This window comes from Cheilinus undulatus, linkage group 9, assembly GCF_018320785.1.
Source record: "Cheilinus undulatus linkage group 9, ASM1832078v1, whole genome shotgun sequence".
NCBI classification, from domain to species: Eukaryota; Metazoa; Chordata; class Actinopteri; order Labriformes; family Labridae; genus Cheilinus; species Cheilinus undulatus.
Window position 1 is genome coordinate 10937467 of NC_054873.1, and position 23157 is coordinate 10960623.

At 37.9% G+C, this 23157-nt stretch overlaps 2 protein-coding genes across 8 annotated transcripts in view; one reads left to right on the plus strand and one right to left on the minus strand.

The window, feature by feature from the left end:
* The first annotated feature begins 11 nt into the window (after positions 1–11).
* sv2 (synaptic vesicle glycoprotein 2) lies at positions 12–15609 on the plus strand. Its single transcript, XM_041794976.1, has 13 exons — positions 12–141; positions 1770–1859; positions 2686–2847; positions 2971–3133; positions 3674–3795; positions 3932–4092; positions 4183–4263; positions 6657–6743; positions 9523–9611; positions 11261–11388; positions 12283–12378; positions 13468–13627; positions 14191–15609. The coding sequence occupies exons 1-13, from the start codon at positions 48–50 to the stop codon at positions 14372–14374; spliced, it is 1617 nt and encodes a 538-aa protein (XP_041650910.1). The 5' UTR covers positions 12–47; the 3' UTR covers positions 14375–15609.
* Positions 15610–19722: 4113 nt separating this feature from the next.
* The window catches only part of LOC121515620 (AP-3 complex subunit beta-2), an 84755-nt gene continuing 81320 nt past the window's right edge, over positions 19723–23157 (minus strand). For 3 of the 7 annotated variants that reach the window (XM_041796484.1, XM_041796485.1, XM_041796481.1), the window contains one exon: positions 19723–21138. In XM_041796484.1, coding sequence (XP_041652418.1) covers positions 20988–21138 — 151 coding nt within the window. In that variant the 3' untranslated portion in view covers positions 19723–20987. Of the gene's footprint in view, positions 21175–23157 lie in introns of all 7 variants that reach the window. The other 4 variants (XM_041796483.1, XM_041796480.1, XM_041796479.1 and 1 more) reach the window with 2 other exon arrangements.

A 23157-nucleotide genomic window follows, 5' to 3' on the forward strand; every position in this document is an offset into this window, starting at 1 on the left:
CTAAAATCTCATTCAGTGCCCATATTCGAAACATCCGGACTTTGGGAATGTCTGTGCACGTGCAATACAGGGATGCTGAAGCGCGAGAGCCTCTTCTCAGTCGTTGCTCAGATGAGCTGCAGGAAGAAGACTCGGATGAAGGTAAAGTTGTGCCACTGTATTAGTCCAATTCTACTTTTTTATACTTAATAGTAACTGAGGGTGAGACCATAAACTTCAAAGATCATTAGCCAACGTTGACCCAAATTATCTACAAGATACCTTCAGTTATTTTCGGTTAAAGCCACCAAAACAGTCGTGTTTATGTTGTAGGTATGTAGCATATTTCATCAAGGCAACCATATTTAAAGGTCTTATTTTCAGCCTTTTAACACGAACATCCTAAGATTCAAAAGTACTGCGTTAAGGTACAATTACAAGGAGCTGTCTTATTTCCTTTTGTGCAACCTTTTCCCTCTGCCATGGTTGCATTTTACTCTACGGCTATGTGGCAGCTGTTAAATGGCAAAATAAACAAAACAGCTTATAATTTTTGTCACACAATGCAGTGTTTTTTAATCACAAATAATACGGTTAAATCAAACTCAACGTGCTAAAACAGTGAAATGCTGCTTACAGACTCACAGCCATACAGTGTAACTACTTACACAGTAATCTACAGAAAATTTGGACCTTTACCCTATTTTTATTCACTATATTTTGCAGAAAATTTCCTGTACCATAACTTCAATAGGTTTACAAATGGTTGGCATTGCATTATTACTACAGTCTACAGGCTCTGAAGTTTCCAGATTGACAGGCCATCCATTAGCCTTTATGATAACAACATTTTTATTTTTTAATCAGAATTGAAAAGTAGTATAAGTATAATAATACTTGAGTATAAATGGGCAGTTATACTTTGTATTTTTATGTTTATAACCTAAATGTATGCAGTTTTACTTCTTAGTTAAAACTGCAGTGCAAAACCTGTAAATAGTTACTTCTAGATTGCTACCTTATGGTATCAGGAATTATTTCTCATAGTCCAGTCTAACAGTTCTCCAAGAAGCCTGATTTGGATAAGAAATACAACCTCAATTTTCCTTTCTTTGTTGACACATTTTTGTCTTACTATCAGCACAAAACCTATGCATAACTTTGTTGTCATTGTAATGGGTTAAAACTAAAGATGTGATGGCCTTAAAATGTATGAAAAGGGTCTTGAAATACTTTTGAAAAGTATTAAATTTAATGTCAAATTTTCTGCATATACCCTGAACAAATTTACACATGTACTGTTAGACTGGCTGGCCTTTGGTTATCTGTATTATGGTAACTTTTTGGTCATTTTGAGAAAAAAATATAGAGATTTACTGATTTTGCACCAATTTTGAGGAACTTCACTTTTCCTCTTTCTATTTTGTGCAACCTTTCACCTGTGTCACAGGTTGTTTTTCATTTTTTTACATTAGCACCACAATTTTATCTGAAAATCAATCATTTCTGGATTATGTCACTAGGCCCTGAAAATTCCACAAGATTGCATAACAGTGCGGGACCAAGTGTTTATTGTTGTTGTGCTAAGTCCCAGAAAATTAGCTTGTGATTAAACAGCCAAAAAAAGATCTAACACACTCTAAATCTATAAAACAGAGATAAACACTAAGTTTGGGTTTTGATGTGTAAAACATCAAAAACCCCTGAAGCTTTAATTGCATCCTGAATTCTCTGTATCTGGATTATCTGTTCAACTTTACCTGTTTTTGAGTTTTCTTCCTGTTTTTCAGGTGTAATAATTTTTGAAAGGAGCGCTACAAGTTCCAAAACTGTGAGCGGACAGAAGAAATTAAAATATGAGGAAGCAGTGGAGCAAGCAGGTAGTATGCAGCTGATGGTGTTGAGGTTCCTTTGGGTCCTATTTCTGTTCAATGTCTTATTACCACACAATACTATGAAACACATTTCTGTAGAATTTAAAATGCAATATGAAAGTCAACACATTTTGCTTGGTATAGATGATAGGAAAATACTTTTTTAAGTATATTAATATCTGAGATTACCAATGCATAAAACATAAAATTACAAAAAATACATAAAATTTCCAACTAAATTTCTCGATTAATTCTGGGCTCGCTTGTAGCATTAACCAGGAAGGCCACTTTTAACAGCTTTTCTCCCTTATGTGAAATTCATCCATGAAATGAAAATAGTGGTTTACTGTGTAGTGCATACAGTTTATAGAGTGCAGTTTTAATTGAATAGTCTTCAATTCAACAAAATATGATTTTGTTATTGTTTTGATTGAACCTGGAAGCCGATTTCATACACACTGTGTTAAAGCTAAAGAAATTGAATGCTTCTTTATAGTACAGCTAAAAACACGATGTCCACAGGCAACAAAACAATGTTCACCAAAACCTCCATCAATTGATTTATGAAAACCTAAAGCTTAATTAGAACACACCAGTGTTTTCCTGTATGGGAAATTGGGAAGATAGGGAGCATGAAACCTTATTCAACTTATAATTAAACATAGTGTATAAAAATGCAGCTTAGTCTCCTCTCACTGTATTATGGATATTAAGATAACAGTTCACCACTGCATACTTCACTGCAAATATGTCCAAAACAAGCCCACAAAGATGTGAGCATATCCTTTAACTGTTTGTTTCTGTCATTGTTTCTTTGTTCTGTTACTCTCAGGTTTTGGTATCTTCCACTATGCATTGTTGGTGGTTTGTGGCTGGGCTAATGCCAGCGACGCTGTGGAGATTCTCTGTGTTTCTTTTCTGCTGCCGACGGCACGCTGCGATCTGAGGCTGAACTCTTCAGACATGGGCCTTCTGACTGCCAGCATTTTTCTAGGTGAATGATAAATAATAAGTTGAAAAAGTGCTACAGTAGAAAATATCTGCAACTATCTTTAGCCAAAGAGACATAAACTGTCATTTTGGCTTCTTATTCTATTTTCAACTTCCTGTTTACCAGGAATGATGTTTGGCGGCTACATCTGGGGTTACTTGGCTGACAAGAAGGGACGCCGCAGGATTTTGGTTCTGTCCCTCACCATCAATGGGATATTTGGAGGTCTGTCCAGTATAGCTCCGTGGTTCTCCATGTTCTTGGTGCTGCGATTCATCAGTGGCATCGGGTGAGCATGCATGTTTTTACACAGAAGGGTTGTCACACTACCAAAGTTTTAGACTTTTATAGGATTTTGAAAATGGGTTAAAACATACCTGTTTTAAACACTGCAAGAGAAAGGAAGTCCTCGACACCCAACAGTTGGTAATATCTTGTTTTTGATTGCTTTAAATTTCAAACAAACTCATGCAAACTACCTCGATCAGTTCTTCTTCACACTTGTGCTCTGAAATAGATTAAGTTTTCTGAACCTGTGTGGTATCAAAATGTCAGAGTATCGGAAATTCTGTATGTATCATTGCTTGGAGGGAACATAACCTTAAAACAAATCTTCAGAAGTTCTTACCTCCACTGCACCTAAAGGTTGTTTCATGAAAAAAAGTTTGTAAAATAAAATCACATGATTATAAAAAATCACATTTTACTCATATTGCTCAAATCAAATGATAAGATATACCTTTTATGGTCAAAATATGCTTTTGGACAGATTTGATTTTTCTCCTGAGTGAATTAGAGTACAGCTCAAGCTCTTTCTTCCCTTCTGCAGGGTCGGTGGTTCGATACCTGTTATTTTCTCATACTTCTCAGAGTTCATGCCCAGAATGAAGCGAGGCACGATGATCAGCGCTCTAGCCACCTTCTGGATGGCAGGAAACATTGTGGCTGCAGGTAAGAATGTATATTACTCCCATTAATCAAACCAAAGTCAGCATTTCATCAGCAGGAACTTTAAATTTAAAAAAAATCCTGGAATTCTGCATTGATAAAACAAGGTCCCTGGGTTCAAGTGTCTGTGTGTTTGCAGGTCTGGCCTGGTTGGTGATTCCAAGAAACTGGGCAGATTTTTTAGGAACCATAGACTTTCAAGGCTGGAGACTGTTTGTGATGCTGTGCTCCGTTCCCAGCCTCACCTCAGCACTCTTCTTCCTGCTGCTTCTGCCTGAGAGCCCCAAGTTCCTCATGGAGGTATTTAAAGTCCAGGCTGGTGTTTCATGTGTGTTCCTGGGTACTTCTTAGATCTAAGCTGACTGAAAATTTGTATGTTGTTTCCTCCAGGCTGGACGAGAGAAAGAGGCGCTCCATGTCTTCAAAAAGATGTTTGAGATGAACATGTGGGGGAAAGAAAAGAATTTTACGGTAAAATCTTAGTAGAAAGCATCTAAGATCAAGAGTGGTTTCGCATTAGGCCTGGATCTGAGTGTACTTGATGCCCAAAACCAGTTCAGCTGTATGTTTTGAGATTTTGAAGTAGTAAGTTGGTCTTCCTGGCAACTCAAATAATCAGACATCAGAATAGCGGGATGAAGTCCATGGTCTGCATGGAGTATAAACATATGTTAATGTCAGTGGTTTCTAGGGGAGCTTCCTCTTTCTTCTTATTGGTGGATTTGCAAACCAACTACATGCATATTACCACCTAATGTGCTTTGACATAGAACGTTTTTACTAAGGGCCAACTTGCTCCGTACCATGCTCAGACACAATTGTCCCCCCTCCCCGGTCCTCCAGTGGCCTGCCTTTCCTTTGCTCCAAGCCCAGACGTGCTTCATCACAGGAGAACAACACAGAAAACATGACTGATACTGCTAAACTGACTTTGTGGCTTATTTTTGAGTTTTGGTCAGATTTGCCCCCCAACTCTTCCATTTCTTTATTATGGAAGTCATGGATTCACTTCAGTTTTATGTCATGCCCATGCTGTGCACCAATGTGTATGCTTGTGCATAAGTACAGTGCCAAAGTCCTTCTACTTCATTCTTGTCAGAGCCAAGGAAGTGTACTTTTCCTGAGTGCAGGCCAGTGTTCTCACACTGAGCAAACAAACAGGACTTTGGGGGTCAAATATGTTGGGGCATGGTAGATTTATCAAGTATAGGTGCCCTAATGTGAAAGCAGTCCAGTAGGGGAGAGGGGAGCAATCAAGCTGCTCAGACACAGAACAAAGAATCAAGCCTAATGTGAAAATGCCCTTATAATCATTGATTAGTGTACATATTTATGTTTTAGTTTTATCAGGTTGTAAAAAAGCACAGGTGTGTGAAAATGACCAGTTTTGACTTTCAACAGGAACGCAAATGACACAGAAAGAGAAAAAGAAGTGATGCGCTCCCATCCAAAATTGTTGAAACCATGAGATCAATTCCTTTATTTTTGCTGTAGACTGAAAACGATAAGTTAACAAAAGATAAGATGAGTTATTCCTTATTAGTCCTTCAAGGGGGATTCCAAAATTTACAGCAGCAAAAGATGAATATGAGACAAAGGATCAACATTTCAACTTTTATTTCCAGGTATTTACATCTAGATCTGATACACAACTTAGAAAATATTATTATTTGTAACAGAAACCAATTTTTTAGTACACCAGCGGTTTCTTAGCCTTGCAAAGCATACAGATACGCCCGTTCCGTGTTTCTCACTGGCGAATCCATCTTGCAAAGCTCCCATCTGAACCGGCTGGGCCAGGTTAGAAAGTGACTGACCAATCAGTGATGAGGGGCAGTACTTTTGGGCACGGCGGAGTTGTGACATAAGCAAGTGGCAACAAGAGGCCGGTGTAAATATGGTTGAAGACATTAGCGTGGATGCTGCTAAAGTGCCAGTTTTACCAGAACTTGATGACGTTTCTTTGTTAAAAGAAGAATGAAGAACAGCAGTGAGTTGTTTTCTTTTCAAAAACAACAAAAGCGTACTGACATTTCTACAGTCGCCATGGTTCGCGTTATGCAGTTCTGTCTCATGGAGTTTACTCTTTCGCTAGAGGCGCAGCTCAGCAGCAGCTCCGTTATGTGTTTTGTTGCTCTGATTGGCCTGTAAAGTTGTGACAGACAGAACTTTCATCCAGTCACCCTCTGAGTTTTTTCCAAAGGCTCTGCCCTTTCCCAAACACTGTCTATGAGTGGTTTACCAGATGGATGTGTGAAACACATCCATCTGGCGTGCCAGGTTAGCATTTTCGTTCTTCTTCAGCACATTCCAAATGGTTATACCAGCTATGGCCAATGTTTGTAAATTGGCTCTGATGGATTTGTCATCTTCTCTCAGCTTCACAGTTGCTTGTTTTTCACCCATTGACATCTCTTTGGTTTTCATGTTGGTTACTCCTCTAACTATGAATACAGTCTGCACAGACAAAACCCAAATCTGAAACTGAGCAGCACTATTTATTGTTTGAATAATCAATGTAATAGGACACACTTGGGCAACAAAACACACCTGCCAGTCACATGTTCCAATACTTTTGCTCACATGAAAAATGGGTGCGTTCAAGTTAAGGGTGCTAACTTCTAAGTTGTGTATCAGATCCAGATGTAAATACCTGGAAATAAACGTTGAAATGTTGATCCTTTGTCTCATATTCATCTTTTGATGTCAAACCCACATTTTTTCAGTCTACAGCAGAAATAAATGAGTTGGCCTCACAGTTCCAATAATTTTGGGATTAATTAATTGTAACAAGTTTATTCAAGTGGTTTTACTATTGTGATGCCATTGCAGTGGAATGAGTCACATTATAAACTCTTTTAAAGGTCCTTGGTTTGTGTACTGGCCCCAAGCAACATCCAGAAGACACCGAATTTTGGAGCAAAGGAGGATGGTCTACGGCTTTCAAAAAGGTAATATCACAACACCTGAGTTAGAAATGTGTTATTGCAAATGACAGTACTTCCTGTGCTAAATCGAACATCATACAATTCAAAGTTCTCCATCGGGCTCATTTCTCCAAAGAAAAACCTGCTAAAATTTATCCCCAATTAAATGCTAGCTGTGACAGATGTAACAATGCCCCTGCCAATCTGACCCACATGTTCTGGTCATGCCCTGCCCTGGTAACTTTTTGGACAGGGATTTTTAAGATGCTATCAGGAACTCATTCGGAACTAACCTCCAACCTAATGCAGCTGCAGCTTTATTTGGTGTCACAGACAAACAACATTCTGCTCTAAGGAAAAGACACAAAAACATTATTGCCTTCACAACATTGCTTGCGCGCAGAAGAATATTATTACACTGGAAATCAACAAATCCACCCAAACTATCCACGTGGCTAAGTGACTTGTTGAATTTCATTCAGTTTGAAAAGATAAAATATTCATTGAGAGGGAATAAGAATAAATTTCACTCAATATGGGACCCAAGTTTAACATATGTGGGGGGACTGGGTGTCTTGCCTGACAGTATTTAGTTGGCTTCTCCTTTTAGGGTTATCTGCCCTCCACAAATTCCAGTCTAGCTCGGCATCCCATCTTTAATTATTTTCTCCCTTCTCTTTAATTTCAGTACTATTTCCTACATATTTAGTGTACTATTTTTTTGCCCTTACCTGTATTTTCCTGTGTTAGTCTGTTTCTAAATTTGGGCTGTGGTCTGGCCTGTTTTCCTTCACACCCCGACCAATTTGCTAAAACTGCCTTTGCATGTATGCCTTCTGTGTTATGACTTGTTCTTTTAATATTTATTTATTTATTTATTTGGCACACTTTACACTTAAAACTTACATGTAATTAACATATGTCAAAACTAGGTACAATGTATCTTCACCTAAAAAAGGTTTTGTTTTTAATTTTTTAATTTTATGGTAAACCTTATACATGGAGCTATGTGTCCTTGTTCCGTTGTTGGGGGTGGGGGGTGGGGTGGTGGTGTTCTCTTTTGTTAAATTTAAAAGAAAAACTGGAAATGTGTATTGTAAGCATATTGAAACTCTGTGCTTGTATATTTCCAAATAAAAATTATTCTACAAAAAAAAAAAAAAAAAAAGAAAGAAAGAAATGTGTTATTGCACATTATGGTAATTTAGCAGTAAACTGAAGTGAGATGCTGATAGACCTATCCGCTTAGACTCAAAAAGGCCGTCACTGTGTGAAATAATATACTTCAATTATCAAGGATGGATTAACCTGTTGTGGAGCCAAATAGCAAGACTTTAATGCTAAGCTCTTATTAAGCTTCTGTCACTCCCCCTCACTAATGACTGTGCACAGTTTCTCAATGCTGTAATATCTACCAGGGTTCAGACTTAAAACCCAGACTGTTATTCACAATTACCAATAAACAAGTCACTAAGGAATAAAATGAAACATGACCATAGGGGTATCAGTTTCATCATGTGCCATCTTAACAGCCCAAAACAAAAATGAAAATATATTTTAGACTACCAGATTATAAAGAAGAGAAAGCAGCAAACAAATCACATTTTTGGAAGGTTGTATTCATTATTTAAGCTTAAAATGTGATAAAAACAAGTAATGGTCAGTCAAAATAACTAGTGATTTTTATCACTGTTTGATTGGATTCATTAACCAAGGTATAATCATGTTCTTTATGCTTCCAGTGAGATTTTTATGTTTTTTTGTGATTGTTTTATAGATTATGCAAAATATGAGCACAAAAAGAAATTGCTGAAGCTCTTAAAAGGTAGACATTAAAATAAAATGAACTTGTTTGTATAAATCAAGAAGCAGCACCCACTAAACCAACCATTTACCATCCACTTCATAAGGTACACCTGTTTAATTGATCAGTTACACAAATCGCTAATCAGCCAATCACATGGCAGTCCCCAATTGTATTTAAGCATGTAGACATCGTCGAGACTTAAGCTTAAATCAAGTGTTGGACTGGTGAAGAAAGGTCATTTATGTGACTTTGAACGTGCCATGGTTGTTGGTGGTCTGGCAGGTTTTCATATTTACACCAAATCCTGACCCTACTATTCAAAAGTCACAGCAGAAATCAAGACTCATCAGACCAGAAAATATTTTTCCAATCTTCTCATGTCTTGGTGAGCTTGTGTGTCTTACAGCCTCAGTTTCCTGTTTTTAGTTGACAGGAGTGGCACATCATCTGGTCTGTTGATGCCGTAGCCCACCTGTTTCAGGGTTTGGATGTGCCGTTGTGCTTTCAGAGATTCTTTCCTGCCAGTATGGTCATTCTTCCCTGACCGCTTTCCTTAAAAAGGCATTTTGACCCAGAAAACTGCTGCTCACTAAATATTTTCTCCTTTTTTGGACCATTCTTTGGAGAGTTTTGTGCCTGAAAATCCCTACAGACTAGTCAGTTTGATACCAATAACCACAGCATGTTGACAATCACTTAAATTTCCTTTTTATTCCCTGTTCTGATGCTTGGTTTGAAGTGCAGCAGATCATCCTGACCATGCCTGCATGCAAAGATGCACTGGTTACTGCCATAGGCATTTGAACAGCTATACCTAATGAAGTGGTCAGTAAGCGTATTGTCAGTTATCATAAATAATCTCTGTATATTGCCAGACATTTTTGCAGTAAAATTTGAACAAACCAATCGACGTTGTTATTGCTGTTGTATGCTTTTTGAGCATCAGTTCTTTTATTTTCAAATGTAATCAGAAACAACGTCTTTGTGTTCTTGTAGGTCTTAAATCCCATTGAGCAGATGTTTCAGGGATCACTCAAAGTCAGAAGTTTTGTTCTGCTCATCATTTTCTACTGCATCTCCTTCGGGTAAGAAATGTAATCATCTTTCTTATACACTTTATTTTCTTTCTGTCTGGGTTTTGTAATAGTTGTCTTATATTGTTATGTGCATTTATGTCTGCTGATCTGACAAGCAAGCAGCTTTGCAGCCCTTACTGGCTGTGAGAGATAACCATTGGAAATATTTTATCTTCAACAACCAGGAATCATGTTACATCCCCCAAAAAAAACCCCTCAGAAAAATATAAAACATTAAAATGTACATCATACCAAACCACTGCAGTCTCAGTGTAGTGCTTATATACAACCCCAATTCCAAAAAGTTGGGGCACTGTTTAAAATGTAAATAAAAACAGAATGCAATGATTTGTACATCTCATAAACCAGTACTTTATTTCATTCACAATAGAACATAATATCAGATGTTGAAACTGAGACATTTTACCATTTTATTTAAAAAAAAAATGCAAATTTTGAATTTGATGGCAGCAACACATCTTAAAGGCCATGTTTACCATTGTGTAGCATCCTATCTTTTTGAACAGCAGCTTGTAAATATCTTGGAAGTAAGGAAGTAAGTTGCTAGAATTTTGGGCTTCTAGCGGCTCAACAGTCCTGGGTTGTCTTTGCTTCCTCTTATGATGTGCCAGATGTTTTCTATTGGTGAATGATCTGGACTACACGCCAGCAGTTCAGCACTCGGACTCTTCTACTGTGAAGCCATGCTGTTGTGATGGATTCGGTATCTGGTGTAGCATTTTCTTGCTGAAATATGCAAGGCCTTCCCTTAGAGAGACGTCTGGATTGGAGCATATGTTGCTCTAAAACCTCTGTACACTGTAAAGCATTGATATTGCCTTTTCGGATGTGTAAGCTGCCGACGCTATAATCGCTAATTCATCCCCAGCCCCTCAGAGTTGCAGACTTTTGCTAACAACTCCATGGCCCCTCTCCTCTTTAGGAGAGGATGTCAAATTTTGATTCATCTGACCACAGAACAGTTTTCTATTTTTGCCTCAGTCAATTGTAAATGAGCTTTGGCATATAGAAGACAGCAGCGTTTCTGGATCGTGTTCATATATGGCTTCTTCTTTGCATGATTCAGCTTTACCTTACACTTGTACATGGCACGAGGAAATTATTTCTGTTCCTCAGCTGATGCAGCGATTTTCAGTATAGAATCATACCTGTTTTTGATGCAGTGCCACCTGAGGGCCTGATGATTACAAGCATCCAACACAGAGATTTCTCCAGATCCTCTGAATCTCTTGATAGTATTATGGACTGTGGATGATAGAATATTTATGTCTATAAAAGTCTTTGCAGTTTTACACTTAGGAAAAATTTCCTGAAATTGATACTTCTGAGAGACTCTGCCTCTCTAAAATGCTCCTTTTATACCTTGTTATGTCACCGTCCTGCTGCCAATTAACCCAGTTAGTTGCAAAGGGCTTCCCCAGCTTTTTTTCATCAGTACCATTTAATTTTCCAGCCTTTTTGCTACCCCCCAGTACTTTTTTTGAGATATGTTGTTGCCATCAAAATTAAAATAAAACAAATATTTTTCATGAAATGTCCCAGTTTCAATATCTGATATGTTGTTTATGCCCTATAAGCTTCCCCACTGTAGCCCTGTAATCCTGAATCTCCTCTAATGCTGTTCTGTGGGTTTGTAGTTACTACGGGCTGTGGATGTGGTTCCCAGAGCTGTTTGCAAGACTTGAGAGTGGTGGCTCACCCTGCAGGAACATGACACTCTTACGTCCACTGCAGAACCAAAGCTGCTACCCAGTGAAGACAGCAGGTTTGTTTCTATGGAGGGGAAATGTTGATGTTTAGAACAATAGTGACTACAAGACAAATCAAAATAAACCATGATGATTAATTGACCATAGTAACATTATTTTTGGATGTGGTCATTGAAATAAAAGGCAAAAGAAGTTTAAAAAGTTATCCTTAAATCATTGTGATCAATTTCATTTTGCCTGCTCTGAGCCTGTGCCGAGGTTGTATTGTCCATACCATAGTAAATACTGCATACTGCTCATTTAAATTAAAAGCATGCAGTGCTCTGTGTAGGTGTGAATTTGCTGAGTCATGTTGTGTGAGCTTGTTGTAAGTTTTAATTTAGTACTCTATTATCTTCTTTTTCCAAAGACTGGGTTGTGTCCTGGAAATAGTTATACAACTTTGATTTTAAAGGAATAGTATGGTACTTTTTAAGTAGTGCTGTATGAGATTCCTTTCCGTTTTGAACATTGTTAACTTAGGTAACAAGTTGAAATATGGATGTTTGTGTCCATAGACATTATATGCATTTAAACATTTATAATATCCATGTTTGCATTCTACTGATTATTTTCAAATTATCTTTAAAGATATCTTATGTCCAACAGATAATGAAAAGTGTTCATTTGCAATTAAATGTTCAGTTGCAATATTAAACGCATACCAAATACAAGTCATGCACAGAGGAAACTTTGCACTCTTCCTCCGTATAAATAAAACACATTTATGTTGTTCTTTCCAGAAGAATTAAGCTTTAACAATTGTGTCCTACTGCAGTGCAGGCTGGAATATGTACAATCTTGTCTGCAACCCAGAAAAAAATTAACTGCTGTAGAAAATGTATGAATGTTTTTTTTTTGTTTGTTCCTGATCTAAAGTAATCTTTATGTGCATGTCTCTATACTAAAAGTTTACATGGAGGGCTTCATCATCGCTGCATCAAACTTACCAGGAAACCTCTTCACCATCCTGATGATGGACAGCACGGGAGGAAAGGTTCTGCTCTGTGAGTCTGACTGTTTTATCAAATAATATCAATATTAAGCTTCCTCATCATCAGTATATGCTGTGAAAGAACTTAATCAGATTTATTTAAATACATCAACATTTTAGCACTTTTCCAAACTGAGTACTTAAAGGTTTTTATGGATTATTGCTGGTCCAACAATCATTTGATGGGTCTACTGTAGATCTTTCAGGTTGATTTTGCTTTTTTTCATTGGTTAATAGAATTTTTATTGACTGTAAAATCTGATGCATAAGCAACACTTTTTAAAACCTATTTTCATCTAAAAGTTGGCTATAGCTCATATACTGGGACAGCTTATATACCAGTATAAAATGCTAAGACCCATGATATTACCACAAGTGCATGCAGCTGCCACTGTCACACGCTGCAGGAGACCTAATGCAATTGCACCCCTTTAATTGGGTATTGCAAATGGCCCCTTATTGCAGAGGAAGTGCTTGAAACATAACCACAGTGACCACACCAGCAGGGTTTGGTGCCACGTTTTAACCACTTGTCATAGATTGCCAATACCATTTCCAATACCAGAGCATTGGGTATGGGCTGGTACTGAGTACTGATCTGACATCGGCTGTGCTGTGGAAAACTGGCAGATTTTTTTAGCCCTACAGTGAACTCAGAACATGCCTCAACAAATAGAATAGTAATGCCTATTCAGGCCGTCTCCATAATGAGCTGCGTGTTTAAGCATGCAAAGTTTGACACAGCATGGGGTGAAAACAGAACAGCCTACCATTGGTTGACAGCTCCTCATAAAGGCAAAACCATATGGTCATTAGCTTTTTAGCTAGCGGCAATAAATGATCAAAAATGGATAAGAAATGTCTGTCCAAGCCATTCTTGTGAATGTAATATCTAAAGTTTTCATGCATTTTCCTTAAACTTTGCACTCATGTCCACCCTGACTTGAAAGATCAACTGTTCAGATCTTGGAGGTCAGGATCATTGGGCCTAATGCTCTTCCCTTGTTACCTACAGATCTTTCCGAGATGTTAGTCCATACCTGCACATTTAATAAACCAACGTGCGACTCTGAATCTCTTCCCTTCTTTGTTGTGTCTCCAGCCAGCAGCCTGCTGGTTTCCAGTCTAAGCGTCTTCCTCATCTATGTGGTCCAGACCAAGTACCAGAGTCTGATTCTGTCCTGTGTCTTCAGTGGTGTGTCGGTGGTCGCCTGGAACGCTTTGGACGTGGTGGGAACAGAGCTCTATCCTACACAGCTCAGGTACCTTTTTCTTAAACTTTGAGTTCAACAGAGCCTGTAAGAACGGCTTCAACATGGAGGTTAAGACTTCGATTCCATTTTAGTTGAAATATTACAAAATTTTTATTGTCTTCCTCCAAATTTTGCTGATTTCTCTGCCTCCAAAGACATCTCTTGCAAACAAAAACCCTTAAACAGGACAGGATCAACTAAGGCTGAGAATGCACTACAAATTAAAGTTATTTTTGACTGGACCAACTCATTTTGGTGTGGGTCCACACTAAGTTGAAAATGTGCATACACAAGCTGAGACCTAGCATGGGATGAGCGAGAAGTATGTCATTTAAATACACTGCTGTGTTGAGAGAAAGAGCTGCGATTGGCTGTGGGAACTGGGGGGGGGGTAATTGGGATCAGCTGATCATGGGCGTGTGACTACCGTGTCCTGCATGAACTAAGCTTCATAGCACAAGTTATAGGGAATATTAGATTTTGTTTATGCTGATAAATAAATCAGTGTTGTATAAATATATCCTGATTAAGGGGAAAAAGTCGTTATTCACATATTCTCATGTTCCTTTTAGGTCTTCTGCTCTCGGCTTCTTCACAGGTGTGGGCCGGGTGGCGGCAATCATGGGTAACGTAGTCTTTGGAAAGCTAGTGGATACAAACTGTTCAGTGCCGATCCTGCTTGTAGCAACGTTCCTGCTGACTGGAGGACTCATGGCTCTTCTGCTTCCAAAAACTAAACAGACTGAGCTCACCTGATCACTCCGACTCTAACTCAGAACAATCAAGCTGGATATATCATAAGCTGTCATCGTCTTAATGTCCTGATGGAACAGACTGGAGGATTGCTGCCTTCATTACTCTTGCTTCTGCTCACAGCTGTGCCTTCTTTACTCGCTCCATGCATTTTGACAGTGCCTTATTATAAAAGCCAACAGTAAGTGAAGTTGTCAAAAGGCAGCTAGCATTCTCTTCAACTTCAACTTATAAGTCAGGAGAGGGTGGAGAAAAGGAAATGCAGTTGCAGTACTGTATTACATGTTGAGCGCAAGGTTTAAAAACATGAGCTGAAGCAGCTTGTCAAAGCTTCAAGATTTAAGGACACCTCTTAAACTCCACAACAATCTGATTTTTAAGAGTACAAGTGCAATTGAAAACTATTTTTATTGTATATTTATTATATATAAAGTGCTTGTAAAAGGGTCCAGTATGGGGGGTGGTGTCTTAAATAAGAGACCAGTGTGGACCCTAGTTTCAAATGCAAAAATCATTCCAGAACTTTCTTGTAATTTTTCTTTCTCTTCATAATTTATTATTTAAACTGGGGCAATATGTGAGGATTACTTCATAATCTGTTTAGCTGCTGTTTATTTTCACAATCAGTTCATTGTTTCATCAAAAATGTCCAACAACTGAGAAAACTTCGCATTACTACTTTAATCTCCATGAAACCTTGAAAGTACTTCTTTCTTGTAATTAAAAGTCAAAAACCCAAAGATTTGTGATCATATGTGTCAAATTTTAAACCAGTATGTTATGGAGCTGTTAACTGCAGTTGTTTACATTTTGCTTAAAAATGACTGAAACAATTCTTCAATAATCAAAAAGGCTGATTATTAATTTTGTTTGGATTCATTTTTCAACATAAATTACTGCTTCAATGTTAGCCACATTTTAAAACTACATTTTCTTTTTTTGATTTAAATAAATCTCTTGTTCATGTCTAAATTTTTGCAACTCACTATCGTTTGGTCTCACATTTGTGTAATTCTTTACTCGAGCTTCTATTTTCCTCCACATACCACCTCACTTCATCATTCCATCACATTACTGATCTGTTTATTGATGTATATGATGAAAAAAAAAACTTGAACACTAGCCTAAAAGGCTCCTATTCTTGTGGATTGTATGAAGGTGCTGTCTACAGGTGCATCTTGAAATACGCTGTGACTAATAAAGATTTTTTTTTTTTGAATAAACACTACTTTTATTCATATTAGCCATGGTTGTGTGTTTTGTAATGTCAGGCTTTAGCTGATATCATTGGTTAGAAAGATATGTCCTTTGCAGATGACATCATGCTGAGAGCTGAGTACTCCAGATCAGGGGCAGGAAGTGAGTTTTGCATAGAGAAGCACTGCAAAAATGCTTTTTTTTTTTTTTTAATTATAGGACCGTTCAAACTGCCACCAAGTATATATGATACATCATATTTGATGATAAAATGATATCCACACTCTCTTTTTCCTCATCTTCTTGTATTGCCTTACATAGCAGACCTGTCTGGCAATACTGCAGTGACATCATTCAGAGTCACATATGTCTATACTGATGCAAATTTCAGTCTGTTGACCAATTCATTTCCCCCCAGTTCATCCCCCTACGCCCATGGGTGAGGCATGCCTTCAGCAGGGTACTCTTGGATATGACAGGTGATATGTTCCCACAGACTTCAAGCCAGTGATTGCTCTGTGACAACAGAAGCTGTAGTCCTCCTACCTGCTAAGAGATCCATCCACTATTTTCTTCATCACAATTTAATAGTTAAGATCTAACTCATGTAATACGGTAAAAGTACACTAAAAGGGTATGTGATGCCTGCTTCTGACATCTCCGGCCACAAGATGGGGTTGTTTGTACAGTTTGATGTAAAGTCTCACCAGACACTTGTGATAGCTATTTGTTTTATAATGCTGGAATGCCAATTCCTGTTAGGAAAAGTAATTATCTTTATAAGTGACTAACCACTGGCAGGACCAGCATCATTTGGGCAAAGTACCACTTATTGAGTGATTGATGATGTACAGAATCATCACTAAGAGAGAGAGAAAGCTTAGATAGACGACACGTGACAGCAGTGTTTCTGTATTTTTTATTTGTATAATAAATAAACTTATAATACTTCAGGAGCACGATTCACAACCACACACAGAGTATGATCAACCATACTTTGGATATTTGAAAGCAGATTTAGATAAAAACAAGTTTCCAGGTGTGAATGTAGAATTACTTACCCATTTTTAACATTAAAGTTCTTACTTTACATTCTTTGACAATGTGCTGCAGGTGTGAATGGTAAACGATATAACAGGTAAAAAAAAAGGCCAAAAATAAAACTGTCCACTGATGCTGCTGCTCAGTTTTCTATGTAGTTTGACTATAGTATAATCCCTTTGGTCAACAAAGCTGTAACATTGTCCAACAGTAAAGAAATAAATACAATAAATACACAGATAGGAATCATGCAGCCACTGGACACGTAACAAAAAAGAAGAAGCCACATGGCAGGAAATTAATATATAAGAAAGGCAAGAACATATTGACTGTTGAAATAACATGAAGGCAAATCTTAATTTAAACATGATTGTAAGCACTCTTTCAATTCTGACCTATTATTGTTATAAATATTCCAATAAACTAAACCCTATTTCAGAGCTGCAGGGAAATCATTTACCATGAAATTTAAGGTCATGAGAATGTTTACAGTGGACGTTTAGCAGGGAGGGCTGCATTTTCATTCTAAATAGATAGAAAAATAGTTTAGAAATGTGCACTGTTGCTTTCTGCTGACAAGTAGAGAAGACTGATGCCGCTTGTGCCTGTGTGGTTAAGCAAGTTAGCTTAAAACAGAACTGAAACTGGCCTGAATCTGTCCAACAACAGAAAACATAATCAAAACAATAACAAAAGATGGTGAGTAGAATAGAGGACCCGTCAGTAAAACTGCTCTCAGTAAGGTGTATTTACTTAACTATAAACCACCGCTTTGGTTTCATGGGTGAAAAGCGGAAAAAAGTGGTCTTTCTGATTCATGCTGTGAGCTACTAGCAAAGCATTCCTGGATCATTCAGCGTTAACTAGGAAAGCCACTGCTAACCAGTTACTTCCCTCAATGTGTGAGATTTATTCATGACACGATAATGATGGTTTACTGTTTGGTAAATACACCTTATGGAGTGCAGTAATCCACTAAGCCAGAGGTGGGTGGAGCCAAGCAGCCTGTCTATACTTGGCATGGAAATGTCTAGTGAAGCCACAGCTTTATAGGCACCAGGGGCTGGAGGGAATGGAGTCGTATGAAATAGAAGGAGGTTGGGCGATAGAACACACAGCCAATCCCGGAAAATAACCGTGGGCAAGGACAAGTAATCAGCAGAAAACATGAAAGAAATACAGCAACAGCAGCTTTCAGCAGCCTTTGAAATAATATTCAAGGTGTCCACTGGAATGATAAATAAGCACCGCAGTTCCTTAGGCTGTGCTTACTTTCCACATTCACCCTAAAGGTAGGCTTTATTTTTTCAACAGATTATTTTCCCATGCCCCTGATAATATGCAAGGACATCCAGAGCTCAAACATGCCTAAAAGTTATGCACAGTACTGTAAGTACTTCTAGAGATATAACATAGGAGTACTCATTTTTAATTATTGTAGATGTTTAAGTGCGAAAACATGTACCTTTGACAGCATTTCAGGCTAATTGTTCTGAGCAAAGCTTATCAACTCTTTTGGTCTACTTTCAGCAAGGAAGCAAATTTATTCCCTAAAATGTCAAATCATAAATATAAAATCAGTCCTGGGAGTTAAAAAGGTAAAATTCCCCATTGTTTGGTGGTTTAAAAAATATGCCAAATAACAGAAAACATTTCTGCAGCTGTTAACGGATAGTGACAGCATCAATGTTTAAGTGGATTTAAGATGGGCTGATTAATGATGAACCTTTTTAGCTTTTAGCAGTCACCACAGACTAATAACTCCTCACATATTGTCTGATATACTGATGGTTATAATGTACTTTATGATGATAGCAAGTCAAAACTGATCGTCAATGTTCGCCATGTTGATTTCAGCGTCATCATGCCCACACACAGACACACACACTCACACACACCACACCGTACTTATAGGAGTACTGTATCACATGGTGCAATACATACAGTAACATTTATACATCTTCACTTTTGTGTTTTTAAAAATGCCCCACTTATTAGAATGAACTAGTGCACTATGAGAGCTAGATCGTCGAAGTTTTAAAATTTGAAACATCACTCCCTGTACTGAGCATGAACATTTACTGTGCTGAGATGGAATGACTGAGATATACGTAGGTAGTTGTTTTCTCCGTTGAGCCTTCATGCTACATTCAGGTACCTTAATGACTCCTAACAGCGGAATGAGAGTTGATTATACTGATCTTTAAGTCTGTATTTGTTGTGTTGATGTTGCTTTTTCAGGGGAAATTTGTGCCTAAAGTCTGCAATCTATGTTTTCTAATTTTACACATTAAAATAGTCTAAGAGCTTAAAATTAAAGAGAGATTCATGCATCCATTTGTCAAGGAAACTAACATCCTATTAGGGCACCTTATATCTAAGGCAAATAAGCAAAATATTTAGTGAAATATGGGTTAGAATAAGAACGTTCTGTTCTTAAAAACTGCATCTCATGGCCTTCATCAGCAGTTTGAGATAGACCCTGTTCATACCTTGCATTAACATCTATACTGGGCATGAGCTCAGACCAGGTACAGAGGTGGTCAGATCGCCTTCATCCACACTCATTCGGTAGTGTTTACACAATTACATTTGTACATGGGCAAGATTTTAAACTAAACTGAATAAATATTTTGGTCTCATTAGCATATTATTTTATTAGTATTTATATTTCCTTCAATTTTCAGACATTAACAATGACACAAGGCCCTACTGCCTATACTTCAGCCAATTAGGCTCCATGTTTTTGAGGTTTTATGTTGTCTGTTACTGGGTTTGACACTGCTATGCTGTGTCCTGATATGTGAGAAACATGTTCAGGAGAGAAGTCTTTTCTTTTAAAGGTCACATATTATGTAAAATACACTTTTTCAGGCCTTTTTAACAAAAATATGTGCCCCTGGCCTGCCCACAATCCTTCCAAGAATCAGAACCTCCCCTACTCTCTTTCTCCACCTTTCAGAAAATGTGTGCTAAAACAAACTGTTCTCAGATTTTCTCCTCATGATGTCATGTGGGGAGTTAGCCCCGCCCCCAGGTTCGGTTAGCCCTCCCTGCTTGGAAGGAAGTTCTGCCCTCCTCTCCTGATCTTCCTCTCAGCTGCCAGACATGAAAAAATCTAATACTGGAGTGTTTTTTCAGCAGCAAACTTCACAGGCATGTTTTGGAGACCTCTGAGACCAATATAAACTTTCCTTAAATGGGTAAAATATGTGACCTTTAAATCTCAGGCAGGAAAAACTACACTCTCCAAGAGCCTGAAGAAAAGTTGACACAAAAAATGCATATTTTATCAAGTCTTGAATGATGAGTATGTGTTTATCTTGTAACACATTTAGTTTAGGCAGGGATTTCTGCAAAAATTGGTTAAACGTATGTCATTCCTAAAAAAAAACGGTTTCACTATTGATTGTTTTTGGGTTTAATGTAATAGCTTCAGGGAGAAAAAGACAAAAGATGCCTTAAAAACATAATTTCTGAATTAATAGTATTTTGAGGGTTGGCTGGGAAGTTTGATAGGGTTGAAATGGCCCCCGGGGCTGCCAGTTGATGCTCCCTGCCCACAGCATCCTGGTCACCAGTAAAGTCCATCCCTGAAATGGCAGAACAATGCTGCCTCCTGCTGGGTGTAAACAGTGATGCATTTTGTCTATGCAAACTGTAAGGCATGTGACTTGTGCATGTGACGTCAGCGCCATTCCTTTGTACTATCTGTTTATTATCACATCAACCAGGATGGATGTCAGTATGAAGTACAAGCAGCTTGCAGATATTTTGTTTCTTTTTACTGCTGTGTTTCTTCTTTACTGTGAGTTGTTTTTTAAATTTTCATATTTCCATATTCAATTCGGGTGTAAAAATTAACAACATACTCTGGGTCTTCATGCCTTTTGGAGCTGGACTACTTTAAGATGTGCCACATACTGTAGATAAACCTTCCCATCTTCAGTTACTCATTAGGCAGTGAAAGGCCATGAAATGCAGTCAAGTGCATAAAAATGCAGACCTTGTGAGGGGAAAAACTATGAATGCACAAATCTCTGTTCTTATCCACCCATAGATCTGGACTTAATTAAGTCAAATTAAAGAAAGTAAAAGTGTTTTTTGGACAACTAAATCTTTGAAAATTTAAAGAAAGGAGGGGGATTTCATGTCAGGTCCAATATCAGTCATCTCTGATTGTCAAGAACATCACATACAGGTGTGGCTTTCTGTGAATATCAGTAATTCCTAAAAGTCAAAGGCTCTTGAACACTTAGTGGACTCAAACATTCTGGAAATTTCCCTAACTGGGTAGAGGAGCTTAGAGGAGGTGCTACAGATGTGACGGACTAATGTGGGCGGCGTGTTTGGGCGAGGGGGCAGGAAGGTGAAAAGGTCACTGCGTCAGAGCCAGCAGGATGTCCTTCACCAGCATGGTGCCGATCACCATCTTCTCACAGTTCACCGTCAGCTGGGCGGCTCCTTCCTCTAGGCTCGCAACGGTGACCAACACCAAGCTGCTGCTGGTCACCGTCCTGCCTGCAAACCTGTGGACAGGATGATCAGGAGGAGGAACAGGAGGACTGAAGTTTAAAGCAGCAAAGATCAGAAATAAAGATGAAGCCACAGAAATAAAGGAGGGGGTTAACTGTCAATACAAAAAAACAGCAAAGAAAATTCTGACAAATGTATTAATTCACCGGTACTATAATTATGAAACAATGATTTTATCATCTACGTACATGTTCTTATCTTCTAACAAGGCTACCAATAAGGTGAAAGAAAGGGGAAACTTTCTGGGGCCCATCCCAACAGAGGGGCAACAGAGATCGGCAAAACATGGTTCATCCTTCTTTTTAGCAATGATATTGAAATTTAATCTTTAACCTTAATACTCAAAATTTACTAAAGCAGAAAAAAATGTTTCAACAAAAATGTTCCACAATGTAAAACCCACTCTCCTCAAAATGGTATGAGCCAGGGGCGGAGCCAGAGTTGTTAAATATCCAGGGCTAAACCAAAACAAACAACAGTCCTGGGGGCTGCTTCCGAAGAATTTTTTGCTCATCAGGCAGTTGTATGCACTGTTTTTTTCACACAATTTTAAGCACATCTTTAGATGTGTAATGACAGCAAGTTAATGCATACTTTGGGCAAAAATAATGCAGGTCAACCTTAAAAAAATACTTTTTTAAAAATGTAATCCTAAAGTGTCATTATCATCCTAAAATCATGATAAACCTTGTTTGAGATCAATATTTTTCACTTTTGCCACCTAAAAATGTCTGTTTATTTGTAAGTCATGTTGCATAAGTTGGGTAGGAATTTGGTGTGAAAGCTTACAACTGAAACCATTTTTTTTCAAACACCATAAAATGGAAAATATTGGGTAACAGATAATGATTACTTTACAAAAAATGTTGAAAATTTTATTTTCAGAACATTTTCAAAAGTATTTTTATACTACAGTGAGTGCACAAGTTCTTAATGGTAAAAAAAGAAGTTTTTTTAATTAAGTTTGGCTTTAAGAATTAAATTTCCATGTTGTGATCAGCAAGGTCCAACTGTTTATTGCTTATTTTCCTGCATTTATCTGTGATAACGCCCATATGTAACATACTTCTAGCCAACCGAAACAATCTGGGGCTTTTAAGAAAAAATTTGGGGCTAAGCCCCCTAAGCCACCCCATCACTCCGCCTACAGAACCTTTTTTTGTAAATTTAACATGGTGGGCTTTACCATCGAAATTCATTGTGCTGCATGCAGCTGCTGCACATGTCCGCTCTGGCACGCACCATCATGGCCTTCATACCAGGTGCATGTGTGCTGCTTGTTATTCTCCCTGCTGTTATACTTCAATAAATCTTCCTACAAGTGTCCTGAATCAGTGCGTAGCTGAACTGTGCTGGGAAAATTCAGAATAAAAGCATCCTGTACAAACAAATGGAGTTCCTCTAAAGAAATGCTTTGCTTGGTTTTACTTTGAAAACAGCAGACCGTGAGTGTACTTTTACTGTGTTTATCTTGCCTGTGATCTTGTCTGGATCATGGAGAAACATATCCTACTTATGTGGACATTCTTACCTTCTAAAACAAGGTAAATTTGGCTCTCTATCATTGTCTATTTTGCCAAAAGAGATGGCTCATGGAAAAAATAGGCAAGCTCTCTATTCTCTAGATTCTCTGCGTGAGAGACACAGGCACTCTGAAAACTCTGACTTGTTAACATGCAAATGAAATGAAAATCAAGCTGTGTCACAGCGATGTTGGCTGCCCAGTCTGAAAAGAGCTTTAGACTGAACACTGTAGTCATGGACCCCATGGAAACTGTGGGTTAAAATCCCTATAAAAACATTACCCAGATGGGTAACAAAAACATTTAAACTCTGTTTTGGTGTCACAATCAACACATGAATATTTTTTCAAATCTTCCCTAAAATATACAAAATATGTGCAATAACTTTAGCATAGGAAAATTCATTTAAATGTTTTTTTTTCTTACTTTTTTTAGAGGAAAGAATTGGTAACTAACAGAATATATCCAAAAAAACAACCCAACACTGTT